This window comes from Eptesicus fuscus, chromosome 8 (genome assembly GCF_027574615.1).
Source record: "Eptesicus fuscus isolate TK198812 chromosome 8, DD_ASM_mEF_20220401, whole genome shotgun sequence".
Taxonomy (NCBI): domain Eukaryota; kingdom Metazoa; phylum Chordata; class Mammalia; order Chiroptera; family Vespertilionidae; genus Eptesicus; species Eptesicus fuscus.
The window spans coordinates 71,534,586-71,554,938 of NC_072480.1; the positions used below are offsets into that span (position 1 = coordinate 71,534,586).

At 36.0% G+C, this 20,353-nt stretch overlaps 1 protein-coding gene across 1 annotated transcript in view; it reads right to left on the reverse strand.

Moving 5' to 3' along the window:
* NALF1 (NALCN channel auxiliary factor 1) overlaps window positions 1-19,949 on the reverse strand; it is a 585,236-nt gene extending 565,287 nt beyond the window's left edge. The window contains exon 1 of the mRNA XM_008143949.3: window positions 19,011-19,949. Coding sequence (XP_008142171.2) covers window positions 19,011-19,949 — 939 coding nt within the window. The remainder of the gene's footprint in view (window positions 1-19,010) is intronic.
* Between the last annotated feature and the right edge of the window lie 404 nt (window positions 19,950-20,353).

Genomic DNA, 20,353 nt, shown 5'->3' on the forward strand with positions numbered 1-20,353 from the left:
CTTGCTCCTGACTACTAGTATACCATAACCAGTTTCTTTTGTGATTTCTCTACATATTAGCTTTTAATTCTTCTCAAAATATTTCAGGTGAACTGAATATGAAAATTTGTACAAATGCTGTTTACAATGTGCTAGTAGGTATATTTTCAAAGAACTGGTGTTTTTACTTTGTGTGTGAAGATGTAACTACTTTCTCCTAAAGATCAGTAGGACTGGGTAGCTAAGACAGAATAGGATGATAATCTCCCACTTGAAAATGCTTGGTATAAATTCAAAGTAAAGGATTCAATTTCAAGAGGACTAGTTCACTATGGTTTCTTAATTTAAAATTAAATTCAAAATATGAGGATTTCAACTGAATATCCCAGCTAATGCAGCCTTAAAATCACTTTTCTTTTAAAACTTTCAGCAGAAATATAATGTTGCTTTAATTGTTTGAGCAGTTATTTTGATGTCCATCATATTGCCACAAATGGCACATATTGTAACATATTAGTATAATCCAATGAAAGAAGTAAGAAAATTATCTCTCCTAAACTCCCAGAGCAGTGTGCTATCTCCTCCACAGCACTGTGTATATGCAACCTCAAACAGTATATTTTCAGTTATATTGCACACAACCTGTTTATAGGCATAGTATCTTACCATCATATCCCTCATACTTCCTCAGATGACAAATTGTGCACATGAGTCGATATGTGAATATTTGCTGCTAAATGAATTAAATGACTGGCAGGGGGGAAATGTGATAATTACAGCTTCAAGAAACTACTTACCAACATTACTAACCAGAGAGGAAAATAATTCAATAATACATATGAGACCACATAGGTTTCCTGTATTTTAAATTTCATTAGTTTTATTCAGTGGAACTTCTCACATAATATGCTAATTAGACCGGACGTCCAGAAGGACGACCTTCCAGATGAAGCTGTGGCTGCCCAAGTCTGGGGTGCCTGCTGGCAGCCAGAGGGAAGCCCGGGTCCCAGGTGCAGGAGGGAAGCCTGGGTTCCGGGTGCCAGAGGGAAGCTGGTGCCAGCAGCCGGGGGAAGGAAGGCCTACTCTTGAATGAATTTCATGCATCAGGCCTCCAGTTGCTACATAATACATTACCCCAAAATAATTTAAATCAACAACCATTTTATTACAGTCTAGAATTCTGTGGATTGGTTAAGTCAGATATTATATAATAGGAGTACTTTTTCTTCCCAAAAAAAATATCTAGTGTTTTGAAAAGATTTAAAGGGTTCAGGATCACTTAAATGGGTAGATGTTGGACTCCTCTGGAGGAGTCAATCACATATCTGGCACCTGTCAGGTCAAAGGTTGGGCTCGACTGACACTGTCTACAAGAAAGCCTGCCCTTGGCCTCTTCATGTGACTTGGGCTTCCTTACAATATGGTGGTCCTGGGTTAACTGAGCATTTTATTTGACAGTTCAAGATTCAAGAATATATATGCCAGCAAACTGCATGGCCTTTTATCACCTATCATAGTAGTCACAGAGTATTACATATACCCTAATCTTTTGAATGAAGCGGTCACACACATGTCCAAATTCAAAGGGAAGGCATGCTTGCACCTCTCAGTAGGAGGAATGTCAAAGAATCTGCTTCCATGTTTTATAACAATCATAAGCTCATTACCTAATTTTCTTTCTTTTCTTCTTTACAAATATTAGACAAGAATAAACAAGACAGATCTCCTAGCTATAAGAGTATTATCAAAATCCAATAGAAGAAACAACTAGACTAGTATATATATATATATAGGTGGGATAAAAGTAGGTTTATAGTTGTTAATATAAAAATACAATAATACTATATAATAAAAGCCCAGTGACCTAAAGGGTAGAATGACCAGAACAACCAGAGACCAGAACCACTGCAGCCCCTCACCCCAGCTGGCCCTGCTCCACAGGGAAGACCCCACCCCAATTGGGGGTTTGGCCAGACTGCAAACCTCCTGCGGCCCTCACTTCTTTTGGCCCCGCCCCTTAGTGGGGACACCCACCCTGATCAGGGGTGTGGCTGGCCTGCAAACCACCATGGCCCCTCACCCCGGCAGGCCCCACCCCACAGGGGGGACTCCAACCCCAATCGGGGGCATGGCCGGACTGCAAACCTTCCATGGAACCTTACCCCTGCCAGCCCCGCCCCCCAGCAGGGACACCCACCCCTATCAGGGGCATGGCCAGCCTGCAAACAGCCCAAGGCTCCTCATCCTGCTGGCCCCGCCCCCCAGCAGGGACCACCAGCCTGATCCCGGGCCCCCATCAGGGCAGGCCAGCTGGCCCCCACCCATGCACCGGGCCTCTATCCTATATAATAAAAGGGTAATATGCAATTTGACCCTAATGATGGAATGATCAGACAACCGCTCAACCAGTCACTATGAGGTGCACTGACCACCTCTAGGTCCCTTTCCCCAGCCAGCAGGCTCCGAACACACTATGGTGAACAGGTAACTGGGGGTGGGTGGCAGGAGACGCAGGTGGCACCAGGCCAAGACCCCCACCCCACCAGTTGCCCCACACACAGAGGTCAACCCATGGTGGGAACAGCCATCGATAGCCCGATGGTGAATGGGGAACTGGAGGTGGGTGGCAGTAGTGGGCAGGGCCGGCTGCAGGCAGCCGGAGGAGATGGCCCTGATCATAGGCCAGGCCTAGGGACTGTACACGCACACAAATTTCATGCGCCAGGCCTCTAGTTAATAAATTATAATGCAAGAATAAACTGTGTTTTGTGTACTCACAACTGTAAACCTACTTTTGCCCCATCCTGTATATACAAATTTCATTTTATAGATGTATCATGTAAACTGTTCCTAAACAATGACTTCAAACTAATATTTTCAGTGATTTCTTATATTCTTCCTTTTCAATAATCAGTAATCTCTGACCATCAGGATTGCTTCTATACCATAGCAATGTGATAGAAAATGAATACAAAATAGTTGTTAAAAGCTTTAGGTAGAAAACCTGTGCCCTAGGCCTTTGTTCACTTATCTACAAAATGGGGATAATTACCAGACCTACTTCATAGGGTTAAGTTAATGGCCTGGTACCAACACTAGGTTCTAATTGTTAACTATCATTATCTTAACAGAGAAGAAAATAGCCCTCCAGCTTTGGGCATAACTTTGCTGGATATCCATGAATCAAATTAAAGTTCATAAGAAAATTTATCTAAGTCACTTAAATTTACAAAGACAGAGATACAGATTTACAACAATTCTTTTTCCTATACTAGGATTGTTTACTGAGGTCAAACTTTCTTCAAGTGACCAAAAAGTCATAATACTGATTTGTACGACTAACAGACTTTCCACAAAAGGATTCAGCTTCTTCCTTGTTTCATCACTAACACTAGTTCATTCCACAATGTGATATAATACAGGAAGATGTTTAAAAAGTGATAGTTTAAAATGTTTGCCTGTGAGTTATTTGAATTTTAGAAACCATTTGAACTGTGCTGGTTAATTTTTCAGATGATATAATAATTTTGCTGCTCTGAACATCCTAGCTAGTTACCAGAATAGTAAAGAAAAAAATATATCTATACTTTTTATTCCAATGGTTGGATTAATCGAAAAGTTTCTATCATGCTGTCAAATAGTTTATCTTGCTTTTTCCTATAAAGTGGAAACTTGCTTCAATCTCTTCTAGATTTTATTATCATAATAAAGTTATGGTAGCTTTCCAGTTTCTTAAAATTCATCAACTAATCAGAAGCAGCAAACAATGATATATTTTTCTAGACTTCTAAATTTGGAAAATGATATTGGCTTAAAGAAATGCTTATCTGGAAAGGTTCAATGATGAATAGTTACATCTTTCTTTAAGTGGCCAGATTAAGAAAACACACATCCCCACTACAAGCTATGGCATAATTGCACTGCTGTTTATTACTTTTCATACCCATAATTACCCATAAGGAAGCATGCACGAATAAAATACTGTTTATGTTTCCATATAAAAAGCTCTGATGTTCAGCAACAAAGATATCAAACAACATATTTTATAAAATTGATATTTTGTAATTATGTTATTCAGAGCCCACTGTATTTTAAGAGGGAAACAACGAACTTTCATAAACAAGTTAGAGGAAACAACTTCAGGTTGAACGTGCAGCACTGTCCTGATGCCAAGGCTCTGAGCAAAATCCAATTTTCACTTACAGGTTGAAAGCAGGACCATTTGAAAAGAAAAATTTGTTTCCAAGATTTTTTTTTTTCTTTCAGTAACAGATTATGAGCACAACAGCTTTTGGATCAAGAGATTTATTTATTTGTCTTTTAATCTTATTCTCATTAACATGCATCTTGAAAAAGAAAAGATTTTTCTGGGCTCTCCCTCATATTCCTTCCTTCCCTTGCTTTAACAATCATCCTGTTCATATATAAATTTGTTCGTATTTTTCATGTCCATATATGAGTCACACATGATGAAAGGTCTAATTATTTATTCTTTTTTTAACTAGGTTCACTGTGGGATATCGTATACCTCAGTGACTAAATAACTATTGTCATATAATAATAGTGCTCAAGTAGGTTATCCAAGAACAGTTTCCACTAAAGATGGTTTTTTTTTTAAAGTAATATTCATTTGTCCCTATAATATGTTTCTATCCTATACAGTACATAAAAATACATGAAAAATTCATTCCCAGAGGAAATTATTACAAATTAAGTTATTCAAGTGTTCTTTATATAGCATCCTTTAATGCAACTGGATTGCAATTATCATATCCTTTGCAAATAATCACTGTGACAATTCTGAGAAAATGCATGATTCTCTTCAGTGCTAATACTTCTTTGGCCCATCTGGTTCAAGGCTCATTCCACAACAAACAGTGGCAGCCGTTACTTGGAGAAGTCAGAGGAACTTGGATGAATAGCCCCATAGGAAATTCTCTTTAATAATTTGCTACATAGATTATCATGGTATTAAAAAAAATAAAACAGTAAGGTAAGAACAGGTTCAGAGCATCCAGAATGGACACACCATTAAATGAACAAGAGTAAATTATTATAATCAGTCAAAGGAAGGAAATGGAAACTCTCAAATATTGTGTGTTTTCCATGCTCTATTTGCAGCATCAGTTCAGCTATCCAGCCATTTAATCTTTTCCCATTTATTTCAACTATTGGGCTATTAAAGTAAATTATTATATTTGGGTGAGATATGATTTTTCCCCTAAAACATATCTATCATGAGTTAACTTTCTACTTCATCAACTCTAGCCTTGACTTGGGGGGAAAAAGGAAATTGTTGAGAGCTGCATTGTGCCTTTCACCACATTATTTTAGTATTATTATATAATCAAGTTGCTAAAAAATGCAAATTTTCACTGCTTAGCTTTTGCATTTATCTGTTTATAGTAAGTAATGTGAGAATATTAAACATCTATCCAATTAAAGTGATATTGGACAGCATAGTATTCCATTGTGTAAATGTACCACAGCTTTTTAACCCACTCATCTACTACTGATGGGCACTTGGGCTGCTTTCAGATCTGGGCTATTGTAAATAATGCTGCTATGAACATAGGGGTGCATTTATTCTTTCGAAGTGGTATTTCAGGATTCTTAGGATATATTCCCAGAAGTGGGATTGCTGGGTCAAAAGTAAGTTCCTTTCTTTGAGGAAACTCCACACTGTTTTTTATAGTGGCTGCACCAGTCTTATCCACATCCTTACCAGCCCTTGTTTGTTGATTTATTGATGATAGCCATTCTGATAGATGTGAGAGATATTGCATTGTGGTTTTATTTTGCATCTCTCTGATGATTAGTAGCATTGAAAATTTTTTCATATGCCTATTGGCTATCTGTATGTCCTTTGTGGAGAAATGTTTATTCAGTTCCTTTGCCCATTTTTTTTCCATTTTTTTTTTGTCTTCCTGGTGTTGAGTTGTATAAGTTCTTTATATATATATACATTTAACCCCATTATCAGATGTACCATTGGCAAATATCTTCTTCCACACAGTGGGTTTTCTTTTCATTTTGTTGATGGTTTCTTTTACTATGCAAAAGCTTTTTAGTTACACATAGTGCCATTTATTTTTTCCCCTTTGTTTCCCTTGCTACCAGAGATGTCAGAGGTGGGCAAGGAGGAGAAAGGACATCTGTAATAGTGTCAACAACAAAAATAAAGTTCTAAAAAACTTGATATTGGAGAAGTGAGCACTACTTCCTTAATAGGTTGCACCATATTTCAGACAAAGATTATTAGCCAAAAAAAAAAAAAAAATTAACAAAACAGTGTTTCAATTCTTCACAAATTTATATTTGTCTCAATTATAGTTGTTTATTGGTCTTAATTTTCTTTTTCTGTGGGGACACAGCCAAAAAGGGAGTTAGAAAAAGCTGATAGACATTCAAGAGCAGCGGAAGCTAATGACAGTGAACTCTCTAGCCAGCACGTTGTGGTGTTGCCCGTCTTGACAGCATGACAAGGGCAAAGCCCTCCCTCCCTTTGTGGATGTTAAGAATTACTCCTGCATTAGGGCCTTTATGAAATAATTGAGGGATATAAAAATTAATTCCCGATAGCCTTAAGAAAACATTTTAGATGATTATTATAAAGTTAAATTTCTTAATATCAGGTGGACAAAAGTAGGTTTACAGTTGTTTGTATGGAAAATAACAGAATAATTAATAAGTAATAAACAAGAATAAACTCTGTGTTTCGCATACTCAGAACTGTAAACTTACTTTTGCCACACCCTGCACATGTTTGGCTTATTCCTGAGAACAAAAAAATATCAAAATAACTAAAGATTGGATCAATTATTTTAATAATGCTAGAAAGCGAATTAGTTGAATGCAAAAATCAAATCCATGGCTACGCAGCTGACAATTGTGACAACTGAAAGACCAAATAATTTATATTCATCAATGAAGCCAAACAATGCCAACAAGAACTTTGTTCACTTAGATTTAAATCCCCTCCTCTTTACTTGAATTTTCACTTAAATTTAATAGAAATGAAGTTTAAAAAGTCTAACTGAAATAATATGAAAGGACTTACTTTTTATAAGTGATTTCTATAATTTCAATATATTTTTAATAATTTTATGGTACAAATAGAATATATGAAACTTGCCAAACTTCCACAAAGCAGATCAGACACAGATTCCATTGACAGCAAGATCATTTGCATTTCCATGTGGTCTTTCATTTCCCACTATTTCAGATGGACTTTGACATGAAGTCATTGCCTCAGGAAGCACAGGTGCCCCACAACTTCTTGCCTAATGGCCCATAACAGCAAGTCCAGCTTTCACTATGGGAAAGGAAAAATCGTGTTTTTAAACAGCTTTTATCTAGGATCATTGTGATTCTTGAGGGTAAATATATCAGCGGTGTCTCTTTTGAAATGCCTCAGTGGAAACTAAGTGGAAAATCTCTGTCAGGTTGTTGATCTATGCTAGGACAGCATTGATTAGAAACCAATTGTTGGATCAGGAGGACAAATTTGTCAAGGTGTTCTACCAGCTCAGTTTCTAAACAGCTGAGAGAGTACAGTCTTACTACCTTGCACAGTGAAGTGACTCTCTCTTCTCAGAGTACCTTGAATTGAGGGGACTACTACTTGCCAGCTACATTTTATTACACATCGTTCTGTTCCTTCTCTCGGGGACTCCTTAAACTGGATATAAGTATCCCCATTGTACAGGAATTGATGGAAAAACTATTTTAAACTAGGCCTTTCTAACTTTTCAGCCAAGACTCATTCCTTATACCAAAATGTTACAACAAGAAAAAGAATTTGGACCAAGTTATATTGCCAAAGAACTTTATATTCTATTCACTCCTGCTGTCATCTACCCATATTCTCTCCCCTAAAAAAAACAAAACACAAACATTAGACATGAGCAATTATTTGTGACAGAGTGGACAGTATATTATAGTAGTTTAGTTAAGCCCACGAAATTAAGACCCAGATAATACTGGGTTTGAATTCAGGTTATGCCACACTTACCTGTGAGCACCTGGGCACATTTCTTAGTTTTTAGCCTTAGTTAGTCACCCCATATGTTGAAGAAAGCTAATATCTTGCCTATAATATTGGATTGTTGTGGGGAATAAATAAGAGAAGGATGCTGAAGTTATCAATGTAGGACTTGTTTATTGTAAAAATGTAATAGATGGTACAATTCCATGAGAGCATGGGATTTTTACAATGATAATATCCCCGAAGAACTGGATGTGGGGATGAATTGATATATGTGAAAGAAGTGCTGTGAAACCAGTGGAGAAAGGTCATACACACCATGGCTTTCCCAATCTGACCATGTTGTTGAGTCCCGCTTTGCTCAAAATAATTATTTGAGATTTTATAATAGTGATTGATGTGTTAATTATAGGAAGAAAAGAATGTCTATTTTTTAATATTAGTAATAAAAATTTACTATAAATTATTCTAACTCAGTTCCTATCTATCTTCAGGGTAAGCTCATGTAGTTGATTCATTCTTTTTCAAAATTATTCACACTGATAACAATAGGAATTAGAGAAGTAATTTGAAGTGTTCAAGGCTGTTTTTTAAAACCAAAGTACTATTACTAACAGCAAGGTGTTAGGCTAAGAAAATACTTATATTTTCTATGTAATAAAATTTTTTCTTTGATGGAACTGGCAATAAGTACAATTGCACAATGCAAAGTTATCATTTCTGGGTGCCTCATTAGATGTCAAAGGATGTTGGATGGAATATTTAAAATCATCTGGTCAACTTGCAACACATAGGCAAGATGCCTTCTAGGGTCATGGCAGATAGCTCCCAATCCATTTGCACATCTCCGTAGCAATGGGCTCAGAAGTTATCAGGCAACCAACATTTTCCACTGTATCCTTTAATAAAACACTCTTCCCTGTATAGAGTACAGATATTCCTAAAACACCTACATACAGCTCCTTTCTCACTCCTACAGCCATGGGAAGTACTGAATAGTAAGACTCCACTCACATTTATGATTCTTATCAAGTTAAAGAACCTTACTATGACTCCCTGTGTCTTCTCTTTCTCAGGGCAATCATGCTCCCATGCATGGAGTACAGCTTAGACTCTACCCAACTCAGACTTCTGTATATTGGCACTTACCATGTTTTCTTTGTCCGCCAGCTCTAGTTCAAGGTAATCTTTGACCCTACTTCTTCTCCTTCCCCAATCAATAAAAATACTAAGTATAGCAGAGTGGGCAAATGTGGGCGGAGCAGAAAATAACCAGGACAACAAAACAAAATACAAAGTTAAGTAGCTAGAATACAGGACAAAGGGCTCCACCTTTTAATATAGAATTTGGGGCACATGACGCTGCAATGACTAACAAACTATATAACACACAACTTTCCTCAGGCTTATTTTTACCCATCAGTTTCCAGGTTATGGAATATCATTACAATGATTTTTCCACTTAAACCTCCGAGAGGTTTGTGAACAAAAGTGCTCAAGCCAGTTTAGACTAATTTAAGAGTATCTACTCAGTTTAAAACCCAGCACATGTTCATTTTAATCTGAAATAACAGAGAAAAAATCCAAGCACTAGGAATAAAATATTTTCACTCCAGCTGAACTTTTTTCCCCATTTTACTCCAGTGTTGGTCAATAATTTAAAGAAACAGATTAATGTAGATGTAATAAAGCAGAGAATTTTACCATGCAAAATGCAAAGTCTGCTTATAACCTTTTGTAAATGAGTGTTATTTACCAGAAAATTTGTGAGCTCTCAAGTGAAGACTATATTAATTTTACTGATGTTTCCCACGGCTTTTTCTCCATGGGTTTTAATGAATTGCTACAATTTATTGGGCATCATCAAGCCATAGCTTAAGTACTTTTATATGCCTGGGAATCTCAATTTCTCCCCATAAACATCCTGTGAAAGGGATACTAGAGTCCCTATTTTAACTTGGACAATGTCATATAACTAATAAACGGTGATTAATGTTGGGAGTTAAACCCAATCTATGCTCAACTGTTCCTTTAACCATACTTCTTTATTAGGGTTACAATTAATTTCTACTTTTAAATTATTAGTTATACCTGTACACTCTGGGCTAGTAATAGATGGGACCCCATCACCTCTTCTTTGGAATACGGAGCCATCATTAATTTTTCTGAGTCTGATACTTTCAACCTCATACTCTCATCTTGGTTCTAGATTAAAAGCTACAAATATTCTAAAGTTTATTTCACCATAAAATATTTATTTCTTTAAACCTACATCTTCCCAACTACTCCATTTTCCTTTTCTTTTCACTGACTAGTTAATGAAGAGTAGTTTGGACTAGTCCTTATTTCCTCAACTTCAACACATTCCTTAATTCATCACAATCTGACATTTCTTCCTGCCATTCTATTGAAACTACTCTTGTAAAGTCAACAAATATAACTGCAAATTCAATGTCCTATTTCTAGGCTTCATCCTACAAGTTCTTTCTACAAGATAAGATACTCCTTACTGATCCTGAATCTTTTTTAAAATCCTTCCCTATGGCTTTCAAATCATTGCATTCTCATGATTCTCACCTTTGCCTCTCTCTACTTCTCCCTCTCCCTCTACTCTCTTTTGTTCTCTCCCCACCCCACCCTCCCCACCCACCCCCCGCTTATTTTCATTCTCATTCTCATTCTCATTCTCATTCCTTTGTTTCTTCTCAATATCTTTCCCTGGTACCTTTTCTACACAAACCCTTATGTGTTGTTCTTTCTTAGGATTCATCTTTGGTATTCTCTCCATATAATATTTTTGTGAAGTTATCTAATGTCTGTCCATATTTCCTGAATGAAACCAACAGGTAGATAGTAAACTTCACACCCAAACTCCCTTCTCATGTGGTATCTGCTACTATCTATTGGACATCCTGATATCATTATCTCCAAAAATGAACTTCTTGTTTCTTTGACTATTCTCAATCCCAACTTGTTATTCCTCTTATATTGCCTATCTCATTAAATGGTATCAAAATTCACAGCCTAACCTTTTATAAAGCTTGAATCATATCCCTCCTCTACATAGCAATTTGTAAATTTGAACTCAGAAAAGTCTCCTGAATCTTCTTGTGTCTCTTCTCTACTTTCATAACTCCTGCAGTAATTTAGAATGTTCTGCCCAACATGGTAGCCAATAGCCACTTGGGGCTCTTTAAACATAAATTAATTAACATTAAATATAATTTAAAATTCAGTTCTTAACTCACCCTAACCACATTTCAAGTGCTCAATTGCCACACATTGCTAGTGGCTACTATATTGGAAAGAGTGGATCACCATGGAAAGTTCGGTTGGAGAGTGCTGATTTAGATTCATCCTATTACTCCCAAGGAAGAGAGCCAATTCTGAATTGGTCTCCCTGGCCAATAAGTTCATCCTATTCCAACCTATAATCACATTGCTGTCAGAGCTCACTTTTGAGAAAAACAAATCATCCCAGGTGATTCCTTGATTAAAATTTCTGTCTGATATTTTATCATATTAGGAATGAAATTCAAAGGCCTTAGAACAGGATACATGATCCTTCACAATTGAGCACTAACATTTTCCCAGAGGTATTTCCTACAACTCTTGACACATACCTTCTCAGTGTTATGGATGGAATTATATCCCCCAAATTCATATGTTGAAACCCTGATCCCCTAGGGTGACTGTATTTGAAGACAGGGCCTAAAAGGAGCTAACAAAAATTAGATAAAAATTAAAATGTCTAAGTATTACAGATGTTAGACAATACAGAGACAGTTCTTAACTAATACACTCAAACATTTTAATGCAATAAGTTAAAAATAGGACATTGATTAAAAATCATAAAGTGAATGTATCTTATTTAACTTGTAAATTCAGCATAAGAACAATCATAGACATCCTAAGTTTACTTCCTCCCACTAAAATTTTATACACATCATTTTACCTGCTCAATTCTAGCCCTAGGTGTTCTGCTGAATTTATTCATTTTCATATCTCCTCCCTAAGCCTTTGAAATGATGAATCTGGAATTTCTGACTATTCATCCCAGCTGTCAAGGACTCCTAAGTTTCTGTCATCTTAGCTTGTTTATCACCTGTAAAATGTTTTTAATGATAAATTAAAATAAAAAGATGTAAATATGGTAAGATTCCTAACAGTTGTTAAATCTATGTTTTACAGGTATATGTAGGCTTATTATATTAATTTCCTCATTCTTTGGTATGTTTTTTAATACTAATAATGAAAGAGAAAAGGAATATACATTCAAGCAATAGTGTACTTTATCTTTAACACTGCCATCAATTTGACCTTGGAATAGTTAACTTATGTCCACACTTTACTCATCTGTAAAATCTGTGATAATACCTCATAGAGAGGACATGAAGAAGAAATGAATTAGACTAGTTTCTGACTTCTAAAGCATGTTAGTTTATTATTGAAGGTTGTTTTAATACTTAAGTTTCTGAGTGATTCAAATAATTTTCTGCAAGAGCTAATGCATTGTCATGATCACCCATTTACCTCTTAGTTTGATTTTCTTTCAAATAAATGAAATCAGTAATAGTTCAGTAAGAAATAAACTGGTCATTTTTTATGGGAGTAGAGATACAGAGAAAAAAGATTTCTGAACTTTGGATTTCTCATGGAATTCAGCCCCTGAATATGCAGCTTCCACATGTCAGGAGAGGACACAGCAAGATGATAGCAAGAAAGCACACAGAGGAAGGAGTAGAAGAGTCCTATTTTGACTAGAGCCCATTTTCCTTCTTGTGCAAGGTGGAGAAGCTGATAAACAAAATCCCCATGCATTTCCATAGACATGATTATTGCATTCACCTATCACGCATGTGTGGCTATCCTACTGCTACTGCTAAAATCAACAACAGTATTTAAATGGATAATAAACTTCTATTTTTTGCAGGATTTTTCTTGCCATCTGTGGTATCATCTACGACATTTTGTTTATAAATGACTGAATGCAGAAACAGACTACGAGGGTGGGGGGATGGTAAAAAACTGTTACCTCTTAACACTTCACACACCCAAGAATTAAATGTTTTCATACATTCCAGCACAACACACAGTACAAATCATTAACTATTTGTTAGCAAAAAAAAAAAAAAAAAAAAGGCAAATGTAACTCTCTTATTTCCAGTTTTACGGAATGAGAGTAAATTAAAACATCTCATGAGGAAATTTCATTATTTGGATTGCAATAATATTTAATTTATTATTAAGTAAAACTTAGATTTAGTGTTTCACAACATCTTGTAATATAAAATGTTAAAAAATAAAACGACGGATATTACTATCCCTTCAGAACAGAGCAATCAGATAATTTTAAAACTAATTCCAAAAATTAAGGTTAGTAGTAATCTGTGGTTACTTAGCAGTTTGTCTTCAAAAAACTACATAAATGTTCTACTAATTACTCCAGTATTACAGAAATAAGTAAAAAATAAAACATGGCTTATCATCACAATAAAGAAATAAAGGAGAATTAGTAATTTCCTAAGTTTTACAAAAGCGAATAGATAAAATCAAGAAAATATATATATTTTTTAAAAGAATAAATCTGATTCATGCAAAATACTATGAAGAGCCTACATGTGTGTGTGTGTTTTTTCTTAAAATAAACCATACACTTAAGAAAAAGTTTCAGCCATTTATATAGCCTAAAATTTGAGACAGACATAAAGCCAGGCTCCTCTAATCAAAGAGTTGAGCAGTCTCACAGACAAACATGTGCTCAGCCCATTATTGAACACCAGCATAACGACTCAGTTTGGGCTAAAAGACAGAATATTGACAGCCAATAGGCACACCCTTACACATTTCAAACTCTGGTCCTTTGTGCAGCCACCACCTTCTCTCCATGTTCTCTTCTGGAACATCCCCTAACCCTTTCACCCAGTCGATTCACTTCTCATCTATTTCCTCAGCCCACTCACAACATATTTGCTCCCTGACCTCTAGCTCTGTCCTATTGCCTTTACCACTTTAAAAAATATATGTCCGAGTTCCATTCTCATCAGTTTAACAAATTAGATTATACTGAGGCACAGGAGCTAAAAGGTCTTATCACATTAGTTGTCAATGTCAACTAGAAGAGTTGTTCTCAACCTTGGCCACACATCATCAGGGAAAGTGGAAGATCCCAAGCTCATGACACAAGCCAGGTGAATGAAATCAGAATCTTTTAGGGCTGGAGGCATTTTTAAAGATTCCCCAGGATATTCCAAGGATCACTGACCTACAGTATCAATTCACTGATATTGAAGAAACATCTTTGCAGTGTAAATCAATATAAAGTAAACAGCAAAATGTTTATGCCTAGTCAATGTGAGGTTAACATTGAAGATAAAAATTGAAAAGGAAAATGGGGATCGAAATTAAAGCAACAGGTCAAATAATTCAAATTAAAGTATTATTTTATTTGAAATAGTTATATGTATACTTGTATACTCAATCTAGCATGAAAAACTATCTTAATAGATTATCATTTATATGTGGGGTGGCATGAGACTAGGAGCATTATTGATTTCCTTTGCTTCATACTTTAATTCACCTTGCACATGCAGACACTGACATCATACAATTAAAGCAATTAAAACCAATGTGTAATAGCCTTTATTAAAATTTTGAGCCCTATATAGTTACTAATTTGACACAGTTACAAGTCCAAAGTAAAAATAATCATTCTTTACCCTATAAAAACAATAGGCATCTAATATTAAGGTAAAATATTGGTTGTTTTCCTATAAAATAAAATATAATTCATGAAATTAGTGGTCATATATAAAACAAAAAATAGGAAAAACAAAAATCTGGGTCATAAAACTTGTTATGATAATGGTTTTGACCTTAAAATGGCCTTAATAATGGTTAAAATGATTATCTGCAGGGTTAGACTGTTTGACTTTGTAGACAAGCAATTCAGCTATAGAGATAAGATTTGAAAATAATAAAGTGGTAGAATACAAAAAAGATCTATTTGCATATGTATTCCACATTCCTGGACAATGTCACACTATTTACAACAGCACTTAATCAACAGCAAAACAATATTTTTTAATAAAAATAATTGTTAGATATTTGATTTTATTTTAAATATATTCTTTCAAGAATCTAGAGTGCAAGACGTCAAAATGAATTAGGAACTTAAGAAAGATTAAAATTGTACATTATGTAATCCAAATTATATGTGCTCAAACTGGTTAATGTTTGTGAGCGGTTTCTGCAAACAATACAGAAAGCCTCAGGTACCACGATTATTATATATGCCTTACATTGGCCGAGCATCCTTTTGGCCATTATCTGTTAAATAAGAATAAGCAATAGAATCTGCTTTAACATGAGATTATAAAAATAAAAATATGGAAATGCATACATTCTTGAGAGTATGAAGATTATTATCTATTATGAGAGAACTAAAATACAGATGATGCAATATCTATGTTCTAATTTAATCTCAAATCTGCTTTCACTGATCACCTGGCTTAATTTAAGGTATAGTACTAGTAAACACATAAAACTATCAATAACAAAAGTTTACCAGTAACAAAGTAATTTGTATTCCTTAAGTAGCCCAGTTTTATTATATATATCTTCACGAATGCTTAGGAGCTAAAGGACAAGAGAAAATACTTATTTAAGTTAAAAAAAAACAAACAAGCATTTTAATAATATACATATGTAATTTTGTAGCTTAGAATACTGCATATTTAAATATTAGCAACCAACTTGAAGATTATTACAGATTTGTTACTCTTATTATATATTAAAGATCATTTTGAAAACTACAGAGAATTACTGTCATCATTTTTGCTACTTGACTTATGTAATATAGCAGCTTGAATGTTCTTTGTTTTTCCATAAATTACTTCCCAGATAAATGTGCATATTTAGTCTTAAAATTAAGCGAGCTATTTCTCAGAATATTAAAAATATTCTTGGGTACAAATGATTTTTATTATGTGTTCAATACAAATGTTCACTAAAATAAATCCAAGCTGCATTTAATCTCCAAATACTATGGACTCAAGGCACTATGATTGTATTAGATCAATATAAAGGTTTGTTTGCTTTTTCAGCATAAGGCGTCAAAAGCCCTTCAAAACAAGTTAAATCAAAATTAAATTTAATCAATTCTATTTTATATATGGAATGTGGCTTTTTGTAAATGGAAGGCAATATAAAATTAGAAGGTAATAATATGTCCTTAAGTTTTAAAAATTAGAAGTTATTGCATTAATAATTTAATTATATGTGCATAATAAAGTTAATATTTCTCCTAAAATATAAACTTTAACAAATTATATAACTAATATGACTAAGTATATTCTATCTATATATGTATACAAATATATTTATGAAATATTAAATTATATTTTTCACGAATATATTATCAATTCCAGAAATATAATGCATTTGCTTTTAACGTAGCCTCGGGCTTTGTGGCTATCTTAAAATATGGAAAAATTTTCATAGAATGTATATCTTGAGCAAAGTCCTTGATGACAGTCACAATTTCATAATTATAGTTATGTTTGAAATAAGTAAAAGTGTTTAGAAAGAAACTCAGACACATTATTCAAAGTTTACAAGTAGCATTTTAAGGCATGTAACATAATTTATATGTGGATGTCTTTGTGGCTTTTTCAGAATCATAAAGAAATTACATATTAAATTAAGGAAATAACCAATAAATTTGTAAGTTATCAACCAGGAACACTTGAAACTTAAATTTGGAACTCTAATTATTAAAAACAGTTATTATGGAAAAAATGTTTCAAATGGACAAAATAACAAAAATCACACAACCAAGAAAATAGCTACAAGACATCACAAGTAATAAATCATGTGTGTGGTGATGAGAAACTCAAATGACTGTGCTTACTTTTCGATATGAAGAAGAAATGTTCCTAAGAAGTTAAGACTTTTATAATGCGCTGTTGTGTATACAGTTAAAAATTACCACTTTATATAAAAACACAATCCAGAAGTAGTTCATAAAATTACAAATTAATTTCACCTACATTATACCTTACAGCTATGATGACAAATATAAAGTTGAGAATTATTTCAGGTCAAGAGGAAAATACACTTATTTATATTTAAAATTTGGATATTTGAGCAAAGATATATTTGAAAAGCTTATTTGAAAATATGCTGCAGTCTATTAACCATGACTATCTTTTAAATACTGAACCTATGCAAGTTGGAATTGATAGAAATTTATATGAGAATTACATTCAGAAAAGTAAGCAAATTTATATTATTACAAGATACCACTTTTAAACATAAATAATACACTGACATGCTTATAACCTTTTTGTGAGTAGCAAAATTAGCAGAGACACCATTTTCCTTATTATTATAATTCCAATGCAACATATCTTGTCATAATAAATAGTTATGCAATAAGTTATTAACAGCTGCCATTAAGAATAAGTTTAATCCCCAGGCATTAGTTATACTGATATGGTTAAGAAAAGTATTTAAGAAAGTTTAAAATCCATTTATCTTATGAAGTGGCATTCTAAATTAATGTTGTAAACTCAATATTAGTCTTTTCAAAGAAGATCTGTTTCTGGTCTTAAAAAATGTTGAAAAGCAAGTTTAGTTTAATTGTCAAAAGCACAACTAATCAAAGTAAAGTACAGCCCTTGAACTATGTTAATTTTAAATAGATTCCTTAGACCAGTTCTCATGTCAAAGAATCACAATGCACTTTTTATCAATACTGCCCTTGACTGCACTTCTCCAGTACAAAGCAAGTGAAGCAGAAGAGGGACAATTTTTCTTTTCCTGTGTGGTGTTGAGGTAGTAGTGAAGAGAAAGGAAAAGAGAGAGTGTAGTATATTATTCCTTTTTAAAAGCAATACCATTTTATTGTGTTATTTAATAAATTACCCTTGGAACAAAACATTAAGGCTTACTAAGCTTCTGTCATCATTTCTTCCCTACTAAAATGTCACTCACTGCAGCATCTTCATCTTCAACAGAGCTCTTGGGTAATCTCATTTCAGCACCACGGACAGTGACACTTCTACTAGGAAGTGCACTACCCATGGTGTATTGGCCATTTCTTAAGAAACTTGCATACACTTCTTTTTTGTCAATCAGCAAGGTTTACAGCCATTATTATATTAAACAGAAATAGACTGAATATGATACACATTATTAAGGATTTTAGTATTTTTTTTTTATCCCTAGCACCATGCATTTGCCATTTAATATTTCTGGAGAATATGCTGAAAATACAAGGTAATTACATAAGGTATCTGATAAAACCCAACACTGACCATTGATCACCAGATACTTAATTGAAACTTTCCACTCATATTGAGTCTGAGATCAATAATTATTCAAATGTCTAAGAGAAAACAGAAAACGTATTGTGAGTCAGTATGCTTTGGTAGGCCTCCGGACTTTCCAAACAACCAGAACTATCTCTGTAAAACAGGTAAAATGTGTTTTGCTTCTTCCTACATAAACAACTGCAAACACTTTCTCTTTTCCCTCTGGTCAACCAACTTAATGACGTCACTTTTTGAAAATTCACGTGTGCAGGTCCATAAGCCAAATCACACGTGCCTGCCTCTGACTCTTCTGATTTGGGCTAGGGTCATTAGTATGCAGTCCCATCATGTCTTCTTAACAAGCCATATTCAAATTCCATTTTTTAAATAAGGTAACAGAGTTTGAAACCAATCGCTTATCTGTAAGAGGTAATTGAAGCCCTAGCTTTATTATCTCAGAAAACCAGGGTGTTCCCTGATTTTCCAGGGATTCCCAGAAGAAGGCACCAGTCCACCAGTAATCCACGAGGTATTCCCAACTCAAGCACCAAGTCAACCTCTTATAACCACAATAACGACGGATGAAGTAACCAAACCAGAGCCACAAGAAAGCAAAAAGAAAACAAAAAAAAAAAAAACTTTTAAAACTCTAGAAAACACTCCAACAAAATAAAACAGATGGAAAAGCTCAAGAAGGGCAGAAGAAAAAGAAAATCCACTGATCCTACCTTACAGTCCTCAGGACAGGATTTCACCGAGTACTCCTGCGATTGTAAGTATTTATGGAGCACACTTTCAAACTCTTCGTATTTCTCCTGAGCGTGGTGGTCGTAGTCTTGGTAAGCCTCGACGCACTGCCTGCAAGTGGTCATCTCGCCGCCCTCCTTGAGCACCACATCCAGACTACAGTTCAAAGTGTTGGGGCTTGACAACCCCGAGAACAACTCCCAAAGTGTGTAGGAATTACAAAACGAAAGGTAAAAATCCGACAAGTTCCAGAGTGGAGCTGGACGTGTCCCTCTCACCTGCTGCTCCTCCCCCCGGGCCGCCACCCCCTGACTCCAGTTCCTGGCGCACACCGCGTCCGCGCTCTCCACCGTAAAGCACTGGCCCGAGGAGGCGCCTTGGGGGTAACAAGTCTCCAGGCGCCACACGGGTTTGGCAGAGTTTCCTAGAAGAAGAGCCTTGCTCCGGTTGCTTCTGCCCCCGCTGCCCTTGCCTCCGCCGCGGCCGTCTCCCGGGGAAGGGGGCAGGGTGGGGGACGAGGAGGCGGAGAGCAGTCTGAGTGCCTGGGCAGCGGGCGAGGACTCCCCCATGCTCGCCAGGAGCGCGGGCCAGGAGGGCTCCTGCTGCCGCGTCCGCTGCTGTTGCTGCTGCTGCTGCTGCTGCTGCTGCCGCGTCCGCTGTTGCTGCTGCCGCTGCTGCTGATGCTGTTGCTGCTGATGGTGATGCTGCTCCTTGTCCCGGGTTCGGGTCAGCTTGGCTTCAGCGCAAAACCACAAGTGATCAGAGAGCAGGACTGTGAAAAACAAGAGAGATGCCAGAGACAGTCGCCATTTCTGAGCCCTCTCTGAATCGATGAACGGTTTCTCGTTCTCCCGGGGTGCTGCCAACCAGATTTTTAAGCCGTCGTCATACTGCCGACACATCCAAGCACCCCTGGTCATATTTTGGGAACGCACAGCCCGGGCCGACTCCACCGTGAGGGCTCCTGTGCCGGTGTCACCACAATATGCATTGACTTAAAGGGTTTAATTTCCTTATCCCCTCCTCCCGTTTCTTCTCTCTCTCTTCCTCTCCCTTACCCCCTCTCCCCCTCTCCCCCTCTCTTTTCTCTCTCTCTCTCTCTCTTTTTGCCTACATAAATATTACTAGGCTTTGGAGGAAGATCTGACTTGCTTCCGACCTAATCATCAGCCGACCCCATCCTCTGTAGAGTAGGAAACAATAGTGGAGAGAGAGAGAGAGAGAGAGAGAGAGAGAGAGAGAGAGAGAGAGAGAGAGAGGCGGTCGGAGGTGGCTGAGCTGGTGGCCGGTGGCGAGCTGAGTGCAGGAGGTGAGGTGATGGTGG